Source organism: Anguilla rostrata, chromosome 1 (assembly GCF_018555375.3).
Source record: "Anguilla rostrata isolate EN2019 chromosome 1, ASM1855537v3, whole genome shotgun sequence".
NCBI classification, from domain to species: Eukaryota; Metazoa; Chordata; class Actinopteri; order Anguilliformes; family Anguillidae; genus Anguilla; species Anguilla rostrata.
In genome coordinates this window covers 85,609,252-85,629,466 of record NC_057933.1, presented here as the reverse complement: position 1 = coordinate 85,629,466, position 20,215 = coordinate 85,609,252, and the positions used below count along the sequence as shown (strand labels likewise).

General features: G+C 46.0%; 1 protein-coding gene across 1 annotated transcript; it reads right to left on the bottom strand.

Moving 5' to 3' along the window:
* Window positions 1–870: 870 nt before the first annotated feature.
* Window positions 871–20,065, bottom strand: rp1l1a (rp1 like 1a). The gene is made up of 4 exons (XM_064306868.1): window positions 19,904–20,065; window positions 12,664–13,312; window positions 9,728–9,905; window positions 871–9,325 (listed from the first exon to the last, which is right to left on the bottom strand). Exons 2-4 carry the CDS (start codon window positions 13,291–13,293, stop codon window positions 2,535–2,537), a joined length of 7,599 nt encoding a protein of 2,532 aa, XP_064162938.1. The 5' UTR covers window positions 13,294–13,312; window positions 19,904–20,065; the 3' UTR covers window positions 871–2,534.
* Window positions 20,066–20,215: the final 150 nt, after the last annotated feature.

Below are 20,215 nucleotides of genomic sequence, written 5' to 3'. Positions count from 1 at the left end.
CTGACTGGTCCCAGGCAAACATGGTACAGCCCACCCCTATTCTGACTGGTCCCAGGCAAACATGGTACAGCCCACCCCCATTCTGACTGGTCCCAGCAAACATGGTACAGCCCACCCCCATTCTGACTGGTCCCAGGCAAACATGGTACCGCCCGCCCCCATTCTGACTGGTCGCAGGCAAACATGGCACAGCCCACCCCCATTCTGACTGGTCCCAGGCAAACATGGTACAGCCCGCCCCCATTCTGACTGGTCCCAGGCAAACACGGTACAACCGCAGCTACAACTGATAACCATAGCGGTAACTTATAAAATAAATGTGAATTTTTTTATGCTATTCTATAACTATGATAAAATCTGTTTTATCAACACAATAGTAATTACATATTTAAAACCTATGACCTTCCTATATGCACTTATTGTACGTTGCTTTGGATACAAGTGTCTGGCAAATAAATGTAATGTAATGTACTATATAATCTCCTACTCATAAATTTAAATGTTTAGCATTTATCAGATGCTCCTATCCAGAGAAACATAAACAGATTCAGTTTTAACACACAAATATCCATTTACACAGCTGGATATTTACTGAAGCAGTACAGGTTAAAGTTACGATCTCGAAGATCTCCGTTTCGTTCTCTTTTGCGGTACCAATGGCGAGAAGCAGTAATTGCAGGTGTGTTTTGGTGTGTCATTCCAAGAGATCCAACCGGAACCAACCAGTGTCGCCTGTGTGACGTCAGTCAGTTTCTGAAACCAGAAACCAGAAACCTGAAACCTGAACAGTGACAAGCCCACTTCCCATTATGACACTGTGCTACCCGTATCTTTTGATTAATATAATCTGGTTATTGAAATAATTAGCTTAAAAAATTGATGATAGTTTAAATACTTATATACTTTATTTAACAAAGAAAATAATTACATATGCAAAATTTGAAACCTTCCAGAATTTTAGACAAGTCCTCAGTCCATTCCAGAAAAAGTATAATGTAGTAGTTTGCAGGCATTTTAAGATGGCAAATAAGACAAATGAACGCATTTTAACAACTGCTAGCTCCAATAATACTCAGTAGATCATGAAACAAGAATAAAACAGCATCCATAAAAACATGTGCTTCAACAGTATATTTTCATTCAACTAACTACGTGGAAGTACAAGTGCAGTTCAGCTGATAATCTTCCACAAATGTGTGAGCTAATGTGGCTTCACCTTAGAGGCAAGCATACCTTGTGGGCATGGAGAGAGACTATAACTATAATACAGTTTATTACTGATAAAGTGGGAACTAATTAAGATAGATATATATGGTATGCAATACACTTCAAATTCCAAATGAACTCTTTACTAACTCCATTAGTAGAGCATTATAGTATTTCAGGCGTACCAAACCTAAAGTGACACAAGTTAATGGAAATCATATTTTTGTTGAATTGATGTCATGGTTGTGCATGAAGTCCGCTCACCATTTAAAATTATTTGCAAAAGAGTTTTCTTCAGGACAATATGGCTGTGAAAGAGGCAAGGTCTTCTATTCTCACACTTAGGTCGAAAGGAAAACACTCATTAAATAATCATATGCAACAGCTTGGAGGTTAATATTACAAGACATATTCAAAGCAACACTGGAGCATATACCCAGTCCCAGAAGGAATAAATACTGGCAGGTTGTGTGGAATGTGTGTATTTCTCAATGACACTCGTTTGAGAAATCTCAACACAAGGCCAGGACACAAGACATAGGACACAGGACAGGACATAGCACACGGGAAACAAGACAAAGGACACAGGACAGGACATAGGACTCAGGAAACATGACATAGGATTTAGGAAACAGGACATAGGACATATGTAGGGCACAGGGTTGTTTAACATTCCCTGAGATTCTGTCCCTGCAAAACAGAACATAAATAATGGTCTGATTCTAAAATTCTCAAGTAGTCTTTTCACAAATTTGTTTTAAAATGGCAATACACTGTGGTTCCAATATGTTCAAACAAACAAACAAGCAAGAAAGCAAATAAATAAATAAATAAATAAATAAATAAATAAATAAACTGTTGGCTACTCAATGCTCTGTTATCTGCAGATCCTTAGATGTCAAATGCAGTAGGGCTAAGGCTTACTTAACTGTGAGTATGTTTTGTCCAGTACATACATTTGACACATTCATAATTAGAAAAGAATCAGCTACACAGTCCATACATAATTTCTTCTTGAAGTAAAAATATTGTCCTTTCACTTCCATAAACTTGTGTACTAGTGTCAATAATAGGAAGCCTCCTTCATATATTTTTATATTTCAAAGAATTCTCCTTTTTCATAAACCTGGGTTCATAAAGTTGGGTTCACAGGTGCAACATGATTATATTTGATTGTACACAGATACCTAGACTTCACAGTAACAGGGAATGAAAAAGTAAAGTGCTGAAAGTTAAGATTTATTTTACGACACTAATGTTATACCTCTAAAAATAAAGGTCAAGTTCGTTCTTCTTTGGCTTCCTTGATTCTGTGGATTTTAAGGATTTTATGTCTGAGTGACCACATGTCTCCCTTCAGCATTGCCGTCTAGTTTGGCAGCCATTTTGTGTCCCTCTGTGCTGGAGCATCCTGGATCTTTGACCTCCTCTTCTGAGGAAGCTGGATACATGTGATTGCTTCTGGCTTTGGGGCTGCCATGGGAACTTCTAATGTCATTAGTCTGTCCCTCAGTCTCTAAATCCATGGAGTTTTCTCTAGATCCTTGCTGAGATTCCATAGAAGACTTTGTTATTTGTCTCATCAGGTGATTTTTAAAGTCCTTTTCTTCCTCACCACAGTAGTTAATATTTTCTTCCCCATCAGTCTCCTCAATAGTATCCGCTTCCTCTCCACACCTCTCCTTTTTGTCTTCCTCTTGATCGCTTTGTTTTTCCTCTTCATCCTCATGCTTCTTCTCCTCCTGCACCTCCCTCACTCCCCTGCTCTTTTTATTTACAGGTTCAGGCCCAGAACCCTCCCTGTCTGCCTCCAGCCTGTCTCCACCCCCTGTTTCCCTTTTCTCTTCAGTCTTTTCTGTGCCTGTCCTGCCAGATTCACCATCATCTGCTTGGTTGCCTAATTCCTTATTTGCATCATCTGCCTCATCTTCCTCTTCCTCCTCGTTCAGCTCATTCTCAGCTACTTCTTCATTTTTACTGTCACCAGTGGCACAGCCTTCATCACCTCCATCCTCTACTTCCTCATCTGCCTTTGAGTCTTCTACTTTCTTTCCTTCACCTTTTTCCTCACCTTCATCTGCTCTTGTTTCATCTGCATCTGTCTCTCTTTCTTTATCCTCCTTTTCCTCTGCAGCCTCTTCAATGTCCTCAGCTTCATCACCCCCTTCCTCTGCTCCACCCACCTCTGCTCTACCCTCCTCACCTTCCTCTGTTTCATCGTCAGCTGTCTCCTCTTCCTGCTCAACCACACCTTTCTTTTCCCCTTCCCCCTCTTGAGCTAGTCCTTCCTCTCGACTGGATTTTTTAACTGTGCAATAATGCTCTTCATCGTCATTCTCCTCTTCTGACTTCTCCGGCACCAATTTAAGATTTTCAGCTTCCTCATTATTTCCAGCCAGTGCCTCCTGCTGTCCAGTTTGCTTCTGCTGGGATGGCTCCTGTTTCTTCTGCAGGATTTTCCGGAGATCAAAATCCTTCATCTGCGGAGGAGGATTCACAAACTCAGGTGGGATAGATCTGGCAGCCATTTTCTTCTTCATGCAGGTGTCACAGGGACAGAAGTCATCCTCACTGCGCTGGTCGCTGTAGTCGGTGGCTGTAGCGGTGAAGTTTTCCTCGCTCCTGGAGAGGGATGAGTAAATGGACTTGTTGCGCATGACCCTGAGCCGCCGACGCCGCTGCTCAGTTTGCTGGGTAGACTCCCGTGTGATGGCCTGCAGGGACGACCTGGGGCCTCTCGCTGCCCGGCTCTGGATCTTCTTGAGTTCCCAGCTGATACTGGACTGTATCCTCATGTGAACTTCATCCTTGAGCTCATTTATCATAGTGTCAAGCAGCACACTCTCATCCAGATCCCACCGCACCTTAAACTCAGCCATTGCTGTCATATAGTGGGACATAAACTGCTTCTCCAGTTTTTGCAACAGGTTCAGCACCCAAACAGGATCAGGGTCCTGGGTGGTCTTTTCGGTCACCTGTGCTCTTTGGACCGATGTGGACGTCCCAGAGCTGGTGTCCTTTGGGTCCTTCTCATCAGGGGATTTTTCTGGGTTGCTGTCATTTCCAGAACTCTTGTTTGATGAAGAGGGTGTTTCTATCACATCCTTTGGGCTTTCGCTGCTCTTGATAGTTTGTTCTGAAGCCAGACCCTCTTCTTCATCCTGTTGCTCTTTCTCTGTGTCTGTTTCTCCACCCCCGGGGGTGCCCTGTACTCGACTGGCAATGTCTGGGGTGGCTGGGTCAGATGCATTCTCCAGGGCTTGCTGGGAGTTCTCCTCTCCATCACTGAACGCAATGGGCTCCTGCGGTGCATCCTGCTCTAACACTGGAGTGATCCTGCCTTGCGCTATGCCCACTTTCAGTACCTGATCAACTGTTCCCATGCTCTTCCCAGATTCTCCTGAGCTGCCGCTAACATCCACTCCTGAAGATGATCTAGGATTGCACTCATCATCTGGGCTATGGTCTTTCAGCTGACTTTTCTTCCTGGTCTGGTTGCAGTCTAGGGGGTCAGAGAGCCAGAGCGACTGCAGGATGTCCATCACCTCCTGGTATTTGTCACTTTTGGCCTTCACATCTGCCGGGTCAGAGCCCACCAGCTGCAGCTTAGTCAGGCAGTCCAGCAGCCCTTTAGCTGAGGAGCTGATTTTCCGCCCATATACTGGGGACACTTCAGGCAGGCTGTTACACCTGTCCAGCTTGGAGCTCAGTAGTACCTTCATCACCTGTACAGAGGAGTGGCAGCCCTTGGAAAAGCTGTCTCTTATGAGGCATTTTGACTCAGGAGACTGGGCCATGTCAGTGGTGTCTGGGTGCTCTGGTTCTGCTGCCTCTGGAGCACAGATCTCGTCCTTTATTTTCTCTGGAGTCTCAGCTTTTATCTGCTGCTCCTTTCCCTCCTCAAATGCCTGATCACCCCCAGTTACATCATTAGTCAAGTCTTCTGATTCCTTTTGTCCCTCCACAGCTTCTCTCCCCTCACAGCACTCCTCAAAGTTGTCTCCCACTTCATAAATGGGGTTGTCTGATGGTATCTTCTTCAGCCACTCATTCACTACCTCTATAGGGGAGGTGTCTGGTAAGCTTGAGGGCACGAGTTCTGACATTTCATCTTCTACCTTGTGCCGAGAGGAACTGCTGCCCTTCCGGGTTCCTGATTTACAGCTCTTCTCACTTTTGTAGTTATTTTCATGCTTGCCACAGTCTATCACTTCAGGAGCCCCGTTATGCAAACTTTCAGAAGCGGTGGACTTAGGCCTTCCCATAGCCTGTCTAGAGTTACAGTTTTTCCTCAGAAGATCTGCTGCAGACAGTGAGTTAGACAGGATACTGTCGCCAGAGTTTCCCAGCAGCATGGCAGGTCCTTTATGACTGTGAGACCTTTGCTTTGGCAAACTGGGACTAAGGCGATCTTGAGAATTGGCAGAGTTTGGCCTTGAGGCTTCCTCAACTTTTAAATCATTTATTGGAACTTTCTTACTTGATTTTGTCTTCACTGACTGAACACTCCCATTAATGCTCTCAGGTTTTGTAAGCTGCTCTTTCACTTGCAAGTGAAAGGAAGCATTGGACTGACTGCCTTTTGGTCTCTTGTCAGCTGCTGTGATGCAGTGATTTTTCATTGTTGACTTGCTGGTTGTTGAGTGTGCAGAAGGCTTGGAAATGGACCTGGACATTGTGCCTTCACCTACACCATTGCTCCTGCTACTTCTGGAGCTAACACTGGAGACCGCCTCACCTGCCACTGCATCCACTTCTCTTTCCACCTCACTGGGCAATTTCCTAGCATTCTCAGCTGCCCAAGAAGTCTTACTTGCTGGTCGGGAATGTTTAGATGGGGATTTCTTTCCGGATGCTTTTGACATGGCAGAGGAGGTTCTGTCCTTATGAACATGCAAGTAATGATCTGATTCACTTTTTCTGGAGTTTTTTGTGCTTGTAGACTTAACACTTGCTACTTCTGTCTCACTACCTGAAGCCATCCCTGAAGTAGCTGAAGCTGGTGTACCTGCTTGTGGAGAAGAGCCTTCAGTCTCACATGCCATTGGTAAAATAGTTGTTTCTGGTTTTGACCTTTCTGACTGGCCCTGTGACTTGATAGATCGAGCTGAGACCAGTGAGTTTTCAGATATAGTGCTCCTGAATCTCTCTTCTGCATCACTAGTAGCCTGTTCTTCCACTGCACCAATGGAGATAGACACCATGGATGTGGGAGTTACAAGCCTCTCAGAGTCACTGTGCTGTGATTTTGCAGATTTCACTGACACTACTCTGGCCACCCTCTCTGCATCTGCTGGTGTTCCATCCCTCTCTGAAGCAACACAATGACACTTACTGGACTCCTGTGACCTTCCAGAGGCTGTGGTTTGCACAGAAAAGGTGCTGCCTGCCCTGTCATTCCCTTCCTGCTCTGACCCTGGTGTTGCAGGGCTTGAGGCTCTGTCTGATGCTTCCTTGAAACCATTGTGGATTCGCTTACTGGATGACCCTGACTTGACTGAAGCTTTAGAGCTCAGAGAAAGTGCACTTGCTATCCTTGTCTCAGTGTTTAGGGGTCCTAGGTCTCCATTCAGTTCTGCAGCAGCAGTAGGCCCCTCTGATTTATTCGATTTCCTGGACATCGCACAGCTGTTTGACTTAGCTGACATTGCACTTGGGGCTCTTTCTGTGTTATCTAATTTAGCTGATGGCTTGGTGGATGCTTTTGATCTGGTAGATGATTGTGTTGTGCACTTGGACATCCCACTGGCTCCTCTTTCCACAGTTTCCCCTGGGCTTGTTGCAGACGCTGGTGTAAGAGCCCTTTCAGACAAATTTCCCTGGGACACGTTTGACCGCTTTGAGTTTGCTGACACATTTGTCTTGGTAGACATGGTGCTATCTGGTCGTTTTCCATTCAGGTCCTCTTTCTCCCTGCAATCCTCAGCCACTCTTTCTGGCTTTTGAGTTACAGCTCTTTCTGATGCAGTGAGCTCTGAGCATCTGGAGCTCTTGGATTGCTCTGAAGTGTGTGATTTATCTGACATGCTGCTGATAGCCCTCCCCGCTACACAACCTGCTATTTCCTCTGAAACTTGTCCATTGGTATCCTCTGATTTAGCCAATCTGGTCACTGATGCATTATGCTCAGACGTGCACTGTGCAGAGGGGGTTGTTTTGCCTGACTCAGCAGAAATTGATTTTCCTTCTGCCTCCCCCTCTGCAGGACACACTGACACCATCAGCCCTGCGACTGACCGACTGCATGCACTGCACATGGACCTGTGGCTCTTCCCAGATTGTTCTGAAACTCTGGATTTGATGGATCCAGCACTGGCAGCTCTATCTCCAGGCTCTGGCTCCTCTTGTTCCTTATCGCCTTTGGGGGGGTTTCCTGAGACATTAGATGCTGGGGTTTCTGTTCCAGCGGTGTGCTCAAATTTGTTGGACTTCACAGAGCGGGTTGATGCATTTGACCCAGCAGATGCTGCAATTGCTGATCTGGGATCAGCCTCTTCTGCCATCTCCTCCACATCTATTTGGGCAGGAATCTCCGATGCTTGTGTCCCAGCCGTCCCATTGGACCCTTGGCAGTGCAGACACACATGTGCATTCCTGGACCTACTCGAGGTCTGTGTGCCTGTGGATGTGTTGCTGATGGACCTTTCCTCTGTCTCCCCAGTGGCACTTTGGCCTGTGCCCTCCAGTCCTGTAGGGGACACTCTCATATAGCAGCTGTGCTCCGATGTTTTGGATGCTCTAGAGGCTCTGCTACTGAAGGCTCTTTTGCAGTCCCCCTGTGCTCCCTCAGTCTCTGAGGAAGCTCCACCATGACACTTGGAGGTCTGTCTGGACGATGCACCACTCTTCTTCCTTTTTTCATTATCATCCTCTTGCTCTGCTTCGTTTGGGAGACTGTCTGGCTCTGGGGAGGCAGCCTTGTTGGTCTTACGGGGATGTGAGGAGTGGGCGGAGCAGTTGGACTCCCTGCTGGGGGGTCTGGGTGTGAGATGGATGATGGGTGAAGCAGAACTGGTAGAGCAATTCAACTTTGTGCCTATGGCTGACACTTCAGGGTTTTCTTCTGGGGTCCCTGCTGGCTGCAACTTCTGATTATTTGCAGCAAGCTGCATACAGGACCTCACAGATGCTCTGAATGCACTAAGCAGGAGGTCCTCTTCTTCATCATTTTCATCATCATCCTGGTCTTCCCTGAGAGCTTCCAGCACCTTGGAGGAGTTACTGATGGCAGATGTCGGCCGATCCTCTATCACCCCATTGACCTTGACGCTGATCTGCTCTTTGTGTGAGCAAATGGGACTGCTGCTGTCAGGTCTGGCCTGGTCACATTTGGTGTTGTTTTTTTGGCCTCCCCTGGGCCCAGGAGATGCAGTGCAGATTTCACTGTGGCTACAGCAGCGGCTGACGGAGCAGAACTCCACCCTGGTGTCTCTGTCCTCTGCTGTTTGCTGGATGCAGGTGGCCTTTTCCACCACATGCTCAGTGTACTCCTCACTAGAGCATGACACGGTGTGCATGCTCGCCACAGATGCCTTCTTGCAGACAATTTTGCAGGACGAGGTGCTAGAGCTGGAGGAGCGGGCGGGTCGGGAGGGGTCCGGGTCACTGTGGAGAGGGTGCTTCCAGATGTCATACTCTTGGCAGTGATTGCAGCAGTTTTGGCAGCGGGACTCTTCCAGGAGCATCTGCTCCAGCTTTGTGGTGTAAGTGTCCTCCACTTCACAGCCGGAAATGGACTCCGGCTCTGAGAAGCCCTGGATTTTTCCCTGCTGGAGGCCGCTGGGCTCCTCCTCTTTCCCCAAACAGCACTCAGTCCCAACGGCAGACTTCTTAATCTCTGTGGACCACTGGAGCGTCTCATCGTTCAGGAGGCGGAAACGCACACTCATATGCACAGACAGGCTGCCATCCTTGTTGACAATGACTCTTTTTTCAATGTCATCATTCGTCAGGCTCCCCTTAGTGTGGTGGCAGGTGCCAGCACAGCCACTGTTGCCCGGAGATGCGTTGAGCCCATTGGGGTAGGATTTCTCAGAGGACAGGGAAAACCGGGTTGAGCGGTTGCTTGAATCCGACCTGGGGTGGATGATACTTTTCTTGGTCTCGAGTCCAAAGTTGACTGTGATTGAGCCATTTATAGAAACAGGAGAGATAAAATTAGCTTGACATTCTCAAATAAAAACAACATGAAGCACAAAAATACACATTTGTCCATTTTTAATAGGCTGATAAGCTATTCACAGCTATTTTCAAAGGTCTGTCAAAACATTGGGCTAAATTAGAACTGAACAGAAATGTCAACTCTAACTGTCACTAGTCAATCTGTAGGATTCCTCCAATGACCACATCTGTCAATCAAGTCCTCACCATTGTAGAAGAATTTATGGTGAATGTGAATAAATTAAATCTGACCATTGTGGTTAGAATGTGTTGCCCTTCACTCTGATCATCACCTCCTGATGTAATTGTTCCATCGGTTAAGGTCTCGTGCTGCATTGTAATATAAAGTAATCTGATGTACCATTTTTCTTGCTTTCCTGGCCCTCGCTGAAGGTGCTGGACTGTGACCTGTTTCTCAGTCCAGGCAGCTTCTCATCTGAGTTCTTCCGGAAACTCTCCACCAGCAGGGGGCGAAAGGGTTCCTGCCCAACACACACCAGCACACTGGGGCACTGCATCAGGCCCTGAACACTGTCAATCTGAAACACACACACACACACCATTAGAGTATACACACACACACACGCACACATGCTCACACACACACAAACACACACCGTTACAGTATGTACACACACACAGACACATACCGTTAGAGTACGCACACACACATGCATGTACGCACCATTAGAGGTCACACGCACACACACACACACACACACACACATGCAGACACACACGTAATGCCTAATGATAACTAAGTAGGATTTGTCTGCCAATGAGAAAAGGCTTGGAATATTCACAAACACATAACATAACATATTACATTGGTTTTTTTTGTGCTAATTTTCTCCCATTTTCTCCCCAATTTAGTCGTTATACCAATTCCCCCGTGTGTATCACAGTCCTGGTCAATGCGCTATCCTCTGTTGGTCTGGGGAGGGTGTAGACTACCACATGCCTCCTCCGATACATGTGGAGTCACCAGCCGTTTATTTTCACCTGACAGCGAGGAGTTTTACTGGGAGAGCGTAACGCGTGCGGAGGTTCATGCTATCTCCCCCAGATCCCCTCCCTGCTGAACAGGCACCCCGATCAACCAGTAGGAGTCGCTAATGCAACGATCAGGACTCATACCCTCACCGGCTTCCCACCCGCGAACACTGCCAATTGTGTTCGTAGGAACATCTGACCAAGCTGGAAGTACCGCTGCCGGGGATTGAACCTCTGCGGTGGTAGGCGAGTGCTTATACCTCTACACTACCCAGGCGGCCCCAACATATTACATTTTTACGATTATGATTTTTTAAAACGTGTAGTAAAACAGATAAATATTAAAACAATTCCTGAGACATTCATAAATCTCTAAATTCAGGGATATCAGGGAAATAAATGGGTGAAACTCTAGACTCTTAAGACATTAATAATCAAAAATCGCTTTCTCTGTAACAGAGCAACACATTTAAACAAGGGTTGCTGTTTCATATTCACACAACAGTGAGCAAGAGTACTGTATAATAATTATAAAAGTACTGACGAAAAGATACTTATATAATTCAGGGTCAGAGTTCAGTGGATGGATTTAAATCAAAGTCTCAGCTGAGATCACTCTCTTCCTTGCCTCAGCAGGTGACATAACCTGCCAGGATTAGCTTCATGTCACACATACCTGGCCTACCTGCACTACACGCAGAATCCTGATAAGCTGACTAAGAAAAAGGAGGAACCCAACTGCTTAAAAGAAAAAGATTTTGTTCAAGTAAGGATGACTAATATATGCCATATTATATATTAATATATAATATATTACTGAATCCTAATTTGATTCAATGTTTCCACTGATGACAGCTGAAAATCAAAGGTTTTAAAAAAGGTGATTTTAAATCAATATTCTGCATTTCCTGATATAAACCTTTCTGTGACTTTAACTAAGCCATGAACCAGATGTTCAACTCAAACTAAAACAACACTGCTTTCGGGGAGTATGGAGGACACACACACACACAAACAGCAGCACACTGTGACACTGCATCAGGCCCTGTACACTTTCAGTCTGAAACACACACACAGACACATACACACACATACACACACAGACACACACACACACACACACACACCGTTAGAGTGCACACACACACACACACACACACAGACACACACACACACACACACACACACACACCGTTAGAGTGCACACACACACACACACACACACACACACACACACACGCCGTTAGAGTGCACACACACACACACACACCGTTAGAGTGCACACACACACACACACACACACACACACACCGTTAGCGTGCACACACACACACACACTGTTAGAGTGCACACACACACACACACTCACACTCACACACTCACACCTACACACAGACACATACATTCACATACACACACACACTCACATACACACAGCATGGAGAATGCTCCATGAAAAATGAAAATGGATTCTAAGCTCAGACTCTCAAATGGAGGAGTCTCATAAGGCATTTTAGCATGACTAAAGAATAGGATTAATTAATTGAATAATCAGTGACAGTTTATGAAATTTTAACAGGTTGATCAATTATGAACTGTATTACACAAGATGCACTGACAGATTTGCTGCCTGGACAACGTTATGGAACATAGATGGGTGCCTGGAGACAGTTCTAATCTCTCATAGGTCCTCTGAATAGCCGAGTCTGATATAACTGTATTTCTGCTATAATACAAAAACTAATCAGAGACCTGTGAGAGAATAGAAAAAAATAACTAGCTAGCTCACTTAGCTGCTAACAAGCAGGCCCAAAATAGCAAGTAACTTCAAAGCACAAGAATGTCTGCCAGAAAATGCAAAGTTTAACAGGGAGAGAAATGAGTAGGGCTGGCATTTGTCTGGGAAGGTGCCTTGTAAGATCGACACTGATCATATGATAACGTTGTTCAGTCTTGACACGTTTCAAGTAAGTTTGCTGATGGACTGTAACCTGACTACAACATACATAGGTAAAGGTGAAAGGTGAGAGGGTAAAAGTGAAAGGTGAGAGGGTAAAGGTGAAAGGTGAGAGGGTAAAGATAAGAGGGTAAAGGTGAAAAGTGAGAGGGTAAAGGTGAAAAGTGAGAGGGTAAAAGTGAAAGGTGAGAGGGTAAAGATAAGAGGGTAAAGGTGAGAAGTGAGAGGGTAAAAGTGAAAGGTGAGAGGGTAAAGGTGAAAGGTGAGAGGGTAAAGATAAGAGGGTAAAGGTGAAAAGTGAGAGGGTAAAAGTGAAAGGTGAGAGGGTAAAGGTGAGGGCCCCTGACCTTGTGCCCATCCAGTGTGTAGAGTTTGCGGATGTGGCAGTTCATGAGCTCGGAGACCTCCTCCATGAAGGTGTGGAGGGTGCGGGTGGAATGGCGGCTGACGATGACGGAGCGTCGCACAGCGGGGTCCGTGTTCTTCACCAGGACGATGCGCTTGGGGTGGCGGGGGTAGCGGCTGGCAGGGCGCGCCGGCGCCTCCTCTGGCCGGGAGGGCTTTCTGCGGCCGCTGGGAGGCCGGCTGTGGTGCCAGATGGCGGGGCCCTTCCCAGCAGCCTCTATGTCGATGGGCTTGGCGCAGTGGCGGTCGGAGCACAGGTAGCAGCCGCCGTCCTGCAGCTGGTCCAGCTGGCGGATTCGGTGCGTCCCGCGAGGGGTGGTGATGGTGCGCACCCCAAACGGCAGCGGGACCTTCCGGGACAGGTCGTCCAGCAGCGCGTCGAAGCACTTAAAACTACGCCGGTGGATGGCCATCCTCACACCCCCAAACTGGGCGTCGCCGCTTTTGAAGAAGGTAATCCTCTTGGCCGGGCTGCTGGAGGTCACATGGGGGGTGCACTTCAGAGGGGCCGGGGGCGTGTCATACCTGGGCGGGGTTTCATTGAGAGAGGAACCTGGAGGACCTGTCTGCATCCTGCACTCTCACTGCACCCTAAAACAGAGCCAGGAAACACAGGTTAATAACACAGTAATAGTTAGTAACTATCTTGGCTGTCTGTAGGTACAAGAGGAAATAACTGAAGTACACTTTAAAATATGTGTATTATTGATATGCTATAATGAATTGTCTTTAACACTGCATATCCCACAATGCACAGCTGTGTTCTTTTGTATTGCTGTCCTTTTTAAAACTGCATATCCCAAAATGCATTTCTGTGTTCTTACCAAGCAGCCAAAACCATACTGCATTTTGGAAACTCACTTCCTGGTCATGTTGAAAGACACTGCTCACTAGTGCCAGTGCGGTTGGTGTTTCAGGCACTCGTTTTAGCGCAAGTCAATGGTAACAATAAGGTCAAAATACAAAGTCAATCATTGTTTTCCCACAAGAAAATGTAGTCACAATATCTGTTTTTTTCTTCTTCTAATGTCTCCACATGTGGTGATTTGTTAAGTCATTGTGTTATTTGGACAATACTGTAATAGTCTCAGTGTCTCAGGCACTTAGTGGATGACTGGACTTTATGCCCATATAAGGGTCCTCCTTTTCCCCACTGCGCAGTCTCTAGCTGCAATTTGTATAACCTGGCAGCACCCACAAACTACACGTCCCAGGCTTCAAAGCAGTTTTCACCAAGCCTGTGGAGAGTCAATGGGTGGCATCACAGTGACTTGGTCTATATATATTTTTTTTACAGTCTATGGTTCTTACACAGCTTATCCCATAATGCACTGGTATGATCATATACAGTATTATGCTGATTAATTTCTCCTTCCTTCATCTTAGCAGTGTTTTGGTGGCATTGCAGGCCATTTAATGAGCATAGCATATTTAGAAATGGATGAACTAGTTTCCCAGTATTGTTTTTATATAAATCATTCTGTTTTCTTTGGTCACTGTTATTCTCTGTTTAGGTCTGCCATCACAAAACAGCATTTTCTGTTTCAACGAAAGTAAATCATTTGTGAGTGCAGTAGCTGAGACATACCAGACATGTTTGGTATGCTTTGAGAGTCGTCTGGTCTCCCCCACCTCTGCGGTCCAGCCCCTCCTTCGTCATTGCCTCCACCCTGCCCACATCTGCCGCCACCTGCTGTTCCCCATCACCGCCACCCGGCCCCACCCATCATCTGAGCCACATCACATATCTTATCTTGTGCATAAACTGGCTGACATGCTGGTCACCAGTCGGCACCCTGAGCCGACCAGAGGAGGATGGGTTTCCCCCTTGAGCCTGGTTCCTTCCAAGGTTTCTCCCCATCTGCCACAGGGAGTTTTTCCTTGCCACTGTTGCCTTAGGCTTGCTCCTGTGGGGGTTTAGGCTAGGGTTGTCTGTAAAGTGTATTGTGACAACTGTTGTAAAATACGCTATACAAATAAAATTTGATTGAATTTGATTGATGTTTACTGTGGGTAGAGAAGAGGGTAAGAGAGCAGAGAGGATGTGCACACAGAGGTGTGAAGCAGGTTGGGTTTTAGCATCCCCAGAGCTGCACGGCTATAAATACACTCCCCTGTAGGACAGCGAGCTTCAGAATAAGAGTTCAAAGATCTGCTATTTCAGGAGCAGGAGAAAGCGCCCTGTCACCCTGGAAGAGTAAATAAACGGTAGAAATATCCCAGGAAACAGCCGTGCCATGTTCGAAGCAGAGCAGCAGTGCAATAAATGCAACATCTGAGAGACGCCCGCACCTTCTGGTGCTAAAGAAGCACAGCAGCCCACATCTGACCCAGAAGCAAAAGCTTATTAGATAACCTAATCTCCCTTAAGGTTGCCACGGCAGCCAAAACCAGCCAGGGGCCCAATCAGGGCTGCATCTGAGACTTCAGGAAACAGTCAGTCCCCAAGTTTTCCACCTGCTCTCATCTCTCACAGATTTTTGTTTTTACAACACATATGCCATTAAGTCAGTTATTCAGTCTGTCTTACTCATAAAGACCAGAGCTTTCACCCAGCAAGTGAGACACATTCTATTCTGAAAAATCTTCAGGCAATCCTGTCATTGATTCACTTCATAAATGTATTAAAACAACAAATCTTATACTTTATACACTCTTATGCCACATGATTACCATATTTCCCACTTACCATCTTAGCAATAATCTGTTTATTAGCTTTCACTATGTTATCTAACTACTATATGATTAACATTATCAGCACAGTCAGCTATTAACTTCTGTACAAGATGAAAGTAGAGGAGAGACCATAGATAAAGGTACCAACAAGTACCAGGTGATATAGATGCAGCCATCCAGACCTAATCATGCCTACCCTGACCTAACCATGCCTAACCAGGCCGAACATGACCTAAACAGACCTACCCATGCCTACCCTGGCCTAACCATGCCTAACCAGGCCGGACATGACCTAAACAGACCTAACCATGCCTACCCTGACCTAACCATGCATAAACAGACCTAACTGAGCCTAACCAGACCTAACCAAGCTTAACCAGACCTAACCATGCCTAAACAGACCTAACTGGGCCTAACCAGACCTAACCATGCTTACCCTGACCTAACCATGCCTATTCAGGCCGAACATGACCTAAACAGACCTAACCAAGCTTAACCAGACCTAACCAGGCCAAACCAGGGCTAACCTGACCCAACCAGACTTAACGGTATAAAACCAGGCCTCACCACACAGGGTTTAAACAGTCCTGCATGCAGACTGCAGATTGCATGTCCGGTTCTTAGGCCTTGTTGGGCATATATTAAGATAAGCCATTACAATGCAATAAAAAGGCATTCTTTCATTTAAATTTCATTTAATTTTCTTATCTTTTATACATATAAATAAACCACATTCAAAAGTATTCAGATAGCCCATAATTCTGGGACAGCATTTATCTTTATAAATATGCACAGCTCAAGCACACAACGTGATATTTACAGGTGTGTAAATATTCCTCAGAATACAGGGACCTGTATGTACATATTAACACTGTCACACACACTGAGTCCTGCCACTATGAACACACACACACACACATGCACATGCACTCACACACACACACACGCACACATACTCACTCAGAAAAATACACACACACACACTTACATACATCACATACTCACTCTGTCTGGGAACATGATCCAGATGATGAGGTCACCCCCTATAGAATTTCTCTTTTTGGGGAAAGGTCCTCACACACACAGTGTTTGTTCCATACAGCGGAAGTGACAGCAGGCTAATAGGTCCTCACACGCACAGTGTTTGTTCCATACAGCGGGAGTGGCAGCAGGCTAGTTAGCTGTGAGTTCAGAAGCTCTCCTGCCACTAATCAGCTGCTTGCCAGGCTAAGGATAGAAGCAAAGCCTTCGTAATCACCCTCAGCACCTCTCCAGTCAGCGACAGCACCCTACGCAGGACTGCAACGGCCACATGAAGACCAGCAAAGAGTATCGTCAGAGTCAATCAGCAGCACAGGCCATTTAAAGAAGCCTCTCATAGCGTCGCATCTGCTAACAGATTATGAAAATGTCTCGTAACACACTGTGAAAACATCTTACAACTCACCAGTCTAATAACATACTTGAAAAATATCTAATAACACTAAAATTATTTATTGCATAAATGTATGCACATGCATGTATGTGCACGCTCATACAGGCATGCACAGACATGCACATACACGCTCACACACGCATGCTCAATCACCCCTGCACATGCACACACATGCACGTTCATGCTCTCTCACAGGAACACCCTGCTTGGTATCCTTTGTCTTTACTACAGCTGTGCAGAGTAAAATGCTCAGTGCTAGTTTTACTCTGGCAGAGTTTATTAAATGGATTCTCTCAGAGTTGATTAGACGTTGATGTGATCACGTGATGTTTCACATGCCAGAGACGGCCATCAGACAGGTGGGTCGGGGGTCTACAGGTCAGGGCCACTCTAACCTGCCAGGTGGGTCTGGGGTCTACAGGTCAGGGCCACTCTAACCTGCCAGGTGGGTCTGGGGTCTACAGGTCAGGGCCACTCTAACTTGCCAGGTGGGTCTGGGTCTCAGGTCAGGGCACTCTAACCTGCCAGTGGGTCTGGGGTCTACAGGTCAGGGCCACTCTAACCTGCCAGGTGGGTCTGGGGTCTACAGGTCAGGGCCACTCTAACCTGCCAGTTGGGTCTGGGGTCTACAGGTCAGGGGCCACTTTAACCTGCCAGGTGGGTCTGGGGTCTACAGGTCAGGGCCACTCTAACCTGCCAGGTGGGTCTGGGGTCTACAGGTCAGGGGCCACTCTAACCTGCCAGGTGGGTCTGGGGTCTACAGGTCAGGGGCCACTCTAACCTGCCAGGTGGGTCTGGGGTCTACAGGTCAGGGGCCACTCTAACCTGCCAGGTGGGTCTGGGGTCTACAGGTCAGGGGCCACTCTAACCTGCCAGGTGGGTCTGGGGTCTACAGGTCAGGACCACTCTAACCTGGCCAGGTGGGTCTGGGGTCTACAGGTCAGGACCACTCTAACCTGCCAGGTGGGTCTGGGGTCTACAGGTCAGGACCACTCTAACCTGCCAGGTGGGTCTGGGGTCTACAGGTCAGGACCACTCTAACCTGGCCAGCAGTGCTGCTGGTTTTCATTCCTCCCCTCTAATCAGGACTGATTTAGACCTGGGACAAGAGGCAAGTTCAATCTCTGCTCAATCAGTTCCTGTAATCAATTAATTAACTATCAGGTGGAAAAGAAACCCACCAGCAGTACCAGCCCTGAAAACCATCTGCAGTCCCAGCCCTGAAAACCATCAACATTCCCAGCCCTGGGGCAGATCTGAGTATCCCTGCTGTAGGCTCGGGTGGCACAGTGGAATAGGTATGAGTGTGTGAGTGAATGGACAGTAAATGGTGTGTGTGCCCTGTGATGGATTGGCAGCCGTCCAGAATGTATTCTGACCTCTTGTCCAATACATGCTGGGATTGGTTTTATGCTGGTTTTAAATGGGTATTTCTGTTCCAGTAATGCTGATTTTAAATGTGTATTCATGTTCCAGCAATGCTGGTTTTAAGTGTGTATCCATGTTCCAGTAATGCTGGTTTTAAATGGGTATCATGTTCCAGTAATGCTGGTTTTAAATGGGTATCCATGTTCCAGTAATGCTGGTTTTAAATTGGTATTCATGTTCCAGTAATGCTGGTTTTAAATGGGTATTCATGTTCCAGCAATGCTGGTTTTAAGTGTGTATCCATGTTCCAGCAGTGCTGGTTTTAAATGGGTATTCATGTTCTAGTAATGCTGGTTTTAAATGGGTATTCATGTTCTAGTAATGCTGGTTTTAAATGGGTATTCATGTTCCAGCAATGCTGGTTTTAAATGGGTATCTGTGGGTTGATGGAGGGCTGGTGGTTCTTAAACTCAACAACCTTGCGTCACATGAAATAAGACCTATATATTTGTCTTTCACATGCTGTTTAAAGTTCTACATTTTGATTGAATTGTTAATTTAATAGCATGTTCCTTCGGATTTGCTAAAATAACATAAAAATAAATAACATAGTTTAAATGTGATAAATGAGACTACAGTTGGAGCTAATCTCAGAAATAAAAATATAACCGAAATGATTCATAAGATTTGCCGTCAGTGTTTCCACAGCCAGAGGGGTGATTTCTGTATTCATAAACACTGGTTACCATGGCAACTTGCATTACCATCCCAGCTGGCCTGATACTCCATGTGCATATTGGTACTGTGTGAAAACATGATTATGGTTTACAATCTGCACACCTGCATAAAAACAGCCGGGAAAAAAACGTTTTCTGGCGAGCCGTTATATGACATTCATATCGGCTAATTTGTAGTTCAGCTGCACTGGAACACTTTTGCATTTGTTAATATTCGGTTATTAAGCATTTTCTGACACTTATTAAACAAGACCAGGTCAAAACCTAGTATATGGCTGGACCTCTCTGGCCGACCAATGGTGTAACTTCATATAACTCAGCCAACCAATGGTGTAACTTCATCACTCACTCAGTCACTCAGTCAGTCACAGACATTTGCGTTTGTAGGGCTGGCCCCGCTCTTGCGGTCCAGCCAAAAACAAGATCACATTTCCCTCGCTGAAGCAACGTCAGTCACATCCTCACAGGAATATTGCTATTATGTCATGACTTCTGATGTTTTTCCATCAGCCTGACTGAGGCCTACAGATGAAAATAAGCCCTAATGGCACATTTTACATTTTGTTTATTAACGTGCATTGTCCCTGTTTTTAAATAAATAAACTTAATCTTAAATCACCCATCACAAAATCACCTGTGACACAAAACCACATTTAACACAAATTCACCTTTAACATAAAATCACCTGTAACACAAAATCACCTTCAACACAAAACCACCTGTAACCCAAAACCGCCTTTAACATAAAACCACATTTAACACAAAACCACCTGTAACACAAAATCACCTTCAACACAAAACCACATTTAACACAAATTTATCTGTAACACAAAATCATCTTCAACCTAAAATCACTGATAACACAAAATCACCTGTAACACAACCAGTGACTGAAACTCTTTGTTGATCAGCCCTGCCACACAGTGGTGATGCATTTGCATGTGATTTCTGATTGGTTGCTGTTACCTGCATATTACTTTGCTCTGCGGTAGAAAGCCGTGATCAGCGGAGACAAACAGAAGAGGAAGAGTCTTTGAGGAAGACTGTGGCCAGAATGGCGAAGTTTCAGCTGAATTCCGAGCGTTTGTGAGCGAGACACACACTGGCCCTGGAGCTGTAATCTGCTCTTCTGTCTCCCCCTGTAAGGAGCTTGTGCAGGGGATTGTGCTTAATGACTCATCTGCAGAGAGGATCCACCCCCTCCTGCTCACGATCTGCTGCTGCTGCTCAGACCGGGGCTGGAGGCGAGAGAGTTAGAGACGGCTCGCATGTTACACG

What these genes read in the sequence shown, in the direction of transcription:
- rp1l1a (XM_064306868.1), bottom strand. Translation starts at nt 13,293, where the DNA reads ATGCAGACAGGTCCTCCAGGTTCCTCTCTCAATGAAACCCCGCCCAGG. An exon ending in ACACACTGGATGGGCACAAG is followed by an intron (nt 9,906 to 12,663) that starts GTCAGGGGCCCT and finishes TGTGTGTTTCAG; the next exon opens with ATTGACAGTGTTCAGGGCCT. An exon ending in CCAGGAAAGCAAGAAAAATG is followed by an intron (nt 9,326 to 9,727) that starts GTACATCAGATT and finishes GCTCAATCACAG; the next exon opens with TCAACTTTGGACTCGAGACC.